A 2,514-nucleotide genomic window follows, 5' to 3' on the forward strand; every position below is an offset into this window, starting at 1 on the left:
CTCACCCTCCCGACTTGGAAATATATCGGCCGTTCCTTCCTGGGTCAGAATCCTGGGATTCACTCCCTCAGGGACATTGTGGGTCTCCCCACAGCACATGGACTGCAGCGGGTCAAGAAGGCAGCTCACCCCCACCTTCTCTAGGGGGGGCAATTAGGGACAGGGGGGGCAATAAATACTGGGCCCAGCCAGGGACCCCCATGAAAACCATTTCTAGATGATTCCTCTCCATTGCCTCAACCAGAATTGCACAAGAAATGTGCTCTGGATGTCTTGCAACAGAGTGATTCAATCAAGTTGAGACTCCCGCAGCTAATCCTCTGAGGCTCCGGTCCTACACTGTCCCACTGAAGCAATGATTCCACCTCAACTGAGTTGACAGAAAGGTTTCGGGACCTGTTCTTGGAACCTGCAGCCAACAGAGGAATGGGATCACCTGGATCGGGTCAGGTACAAAGGGGCAGGATTAATCTATAACTTCTTGATGTAGGAGTAACAAGGTGACAATGTAGTAGAGCCTCAGTTTTCATCTGAAAGGGACAAGCACAAAATCCGTGATTTAAAACTAAGTACAGGGTATTGGTGTAGAGCAAAGGTTGGATATATCTGCTGAGGCAGACTTTTAAGGAAGTATTTAATAACTCAGCAAATGATTTGACACAAAAAGGAAAAAAAAATCTTTCATGAGAATGCATTATCTCTGTCCAAATAAGGAAGTCCAGAATAGATTTAAATTGATAGAGCACAATGCCAATATGCACACACTGGTGAGAGGTCAGGGGAGGGTCTGTTTCCACGCTGTACATCGCTCTGACTCTGTGACTCCTTAACAGATAATGAATAATGTGGGAGAAAGCGTGCTAGTAATTAACAAAAGATAGTAAGAGTTTCTACAAGTATTTGTTCGGGAAAGGAGTAACTAAAGCTCATTGAGGGAGAGAAAGTCTGAAGAACTGAGAATGGAAGGTTAGAAAAGGCATTTTACACCTGTCTTTGTGGGTGAGAATTTTGGAAAATTCCTCAAAGGGAATTGAAATTCAAGCAGGGATAGGTCGAGAGGGATGAATTTAAAGCAATCATTGTTATGGAGAGAAAGGTACTTGAAACATTGTTGGGCCCCAGGGTCAGAAAAAGCCTCAGGGCTTGGTGAGCTACATCTTTCCAGTCTCCAGCTCGATTCAGACTCCTACATCTCACAGGGACCCCAGTGTGTTTCCGAAATGTATTTAATTCTGGAAAGATATCAGCAGATCTGGAATAAACACGTCTAACAGCCTGATCCGAAACAAAAGGCCTGATGGCAGACAGCAGCCAACTAATCACATCAATGGGCCTAACTTTGGGATGACGTCAAATTCCATTATTAAGGAGTTTAGAATAAATGTGAGCAGGCTGAGTCATCATGGTTTTGTGAAAGGGAAATCACAAAAAGATATCATTTCATTGGAGGCAGCTCAGAGAGGGGGGGGTCCCTGGGAGGGAGGGATAGTCTCATGAGCAAAGGCTGAACAGATTGGGACTCTACTCCCTGGGGGTTTAGAGAGAATGAGAGGGGATCTGACTGGAACCAACAGGGGGCTGGACAGGGTCAATGCTGAGAGGATGTTACCCCCCCCCCCCCCCCTCCCCATGGGAGAGGCTAGGACCCAGGGAGGCACCGTCTCTGAATAAAGGGGCACCAATTTCAGACGGAGATGGGCAGGAATCCCCCCTCTCAGAGGGTGGTGGGTCTTTGGAACACCCTTACCACAGAGAGCTGTGGGGGGGGTAGGGGCAGGGTCCTTGTGTATATTGAAGGCCGAGAGAGATTCCCGAGCAGTCGGGGAAACGGGGGGGAAAGGGACCGTGAGGAACGTCGGATCGACCGCAGTCCTGTGGAATGGGACACCAGGCTCGATGGGCCAAATGGTCTCTTCCCGCTCCCGTTTCTTATCATTTTATGGTTAACTCTTCAATTGGAGAACTTTGAATAAAGTAACATTCACAGTGGATAGCGGAGATCTATGGGATGACCTGTATGTAGATTCTGAAGACATGTTTAGTAAGATGTAACATGAAGGTGATTACCACCAGATAAGAACAACACCATAAGGGGCAACATTTTAGCATAGATAAAAGATTGCCTAAGCGACAGAGAGCGGAGAGTACGGATAAATGGGAAAAGCAAAGAACTGCAGATGCCAGAGATTGGAAACAAAGAAAGACAGGAAGGATTGAAGAAACTCAGCAGGTCTGGCAGCATCTGTGGAGAGAGAGAGAGAGACACACAGTCACCATATCGATTCCAGGCTCTGTGTCCTGAAGAAGGGTCACCAGACTCGAAACACCGGGCTCGGTTTCTCTCTCCACCAATGTTTCCAGATCTGCGGCTTTTCTCCAGCAGTTTCTGTTGTGAGGGATAAATGCGTCAAAATCCTGGAATTCCCTCCCTTCTGTGGATGTGTGTGTGCGTGTGTGAGTGTGAATATGTGAGTGTGTGTGTGTGTGTTTCAGTGTGTGAGTGTGGGTGCGTGG

The 2,514-nt window shown here is 47.4% G+C and overlaps 2 protein-coding genes across 2 annotated transcripts in view; both read right to left on the bottom strand.

Annotated features, from left to right (window-relative positions):
* LOC122544216 (C-X-C chemokine receptor type 3-2-like) overlaps nucleotides 1–2,326 on the bottom strand; it is a 15,675-nt gene extending 13,349 nt beyond the window's left edge. Inside the window, exon 1 of the mRNA XM_043683291.1 lies at nucleotides 2,269–2,326. Coding sequence (XP_043539226.1) covers nucleotides 2,269–2,277 — 9 coding nt within the window. The 5' untranslated portion in view covers nucleotides 2,278–2,326. The remainder of the gene's footprint in view (nucleotides 1–2,268) is intronic.
* The window catches only part of LOC122544217 (C-X-C chemokine receptor type 3-2-like), a 22,878-nt gene extending 20,538 nt beyond the window's left edge, over nucleotides 1–2,340 (bottom strand). Inside the window, exon 1 of the mRNA XM_043683292.1 lies at nucleotides 2,275–2,340. Within this exon, the coding sequence (XP_043539227.1) occupies nucleotides 2,275–2,277 (3 nt within the window). The 5' untranslated portion in view covers nucleotides 2,278–2,340. The remainder of the gene's footprint in view (nucleotides 1–2,274) is intronic.
* Nucleotides 2,341–2,514: the final 174 nt, after the last annotated feature.

The sequence above is a fragment of the Chiloscyllium plagiosum genome, chromosome 47 (assembly GCF_004010195.1).
Source record: "Chiloscyllium plagiosum isolate BGI_BamShark_2017 chromosome 47, ASM401019v2, whole genome shotgun sequence".
Classification (NCBI taxonomy): domain Eukaryota; kingdom Metazoa; phylum Chordata; class Chondrichthyes; order Orectolobiformes; family Hemiscylliidae; genus Chiloscyllium; species Chiloscyllium plagiosum.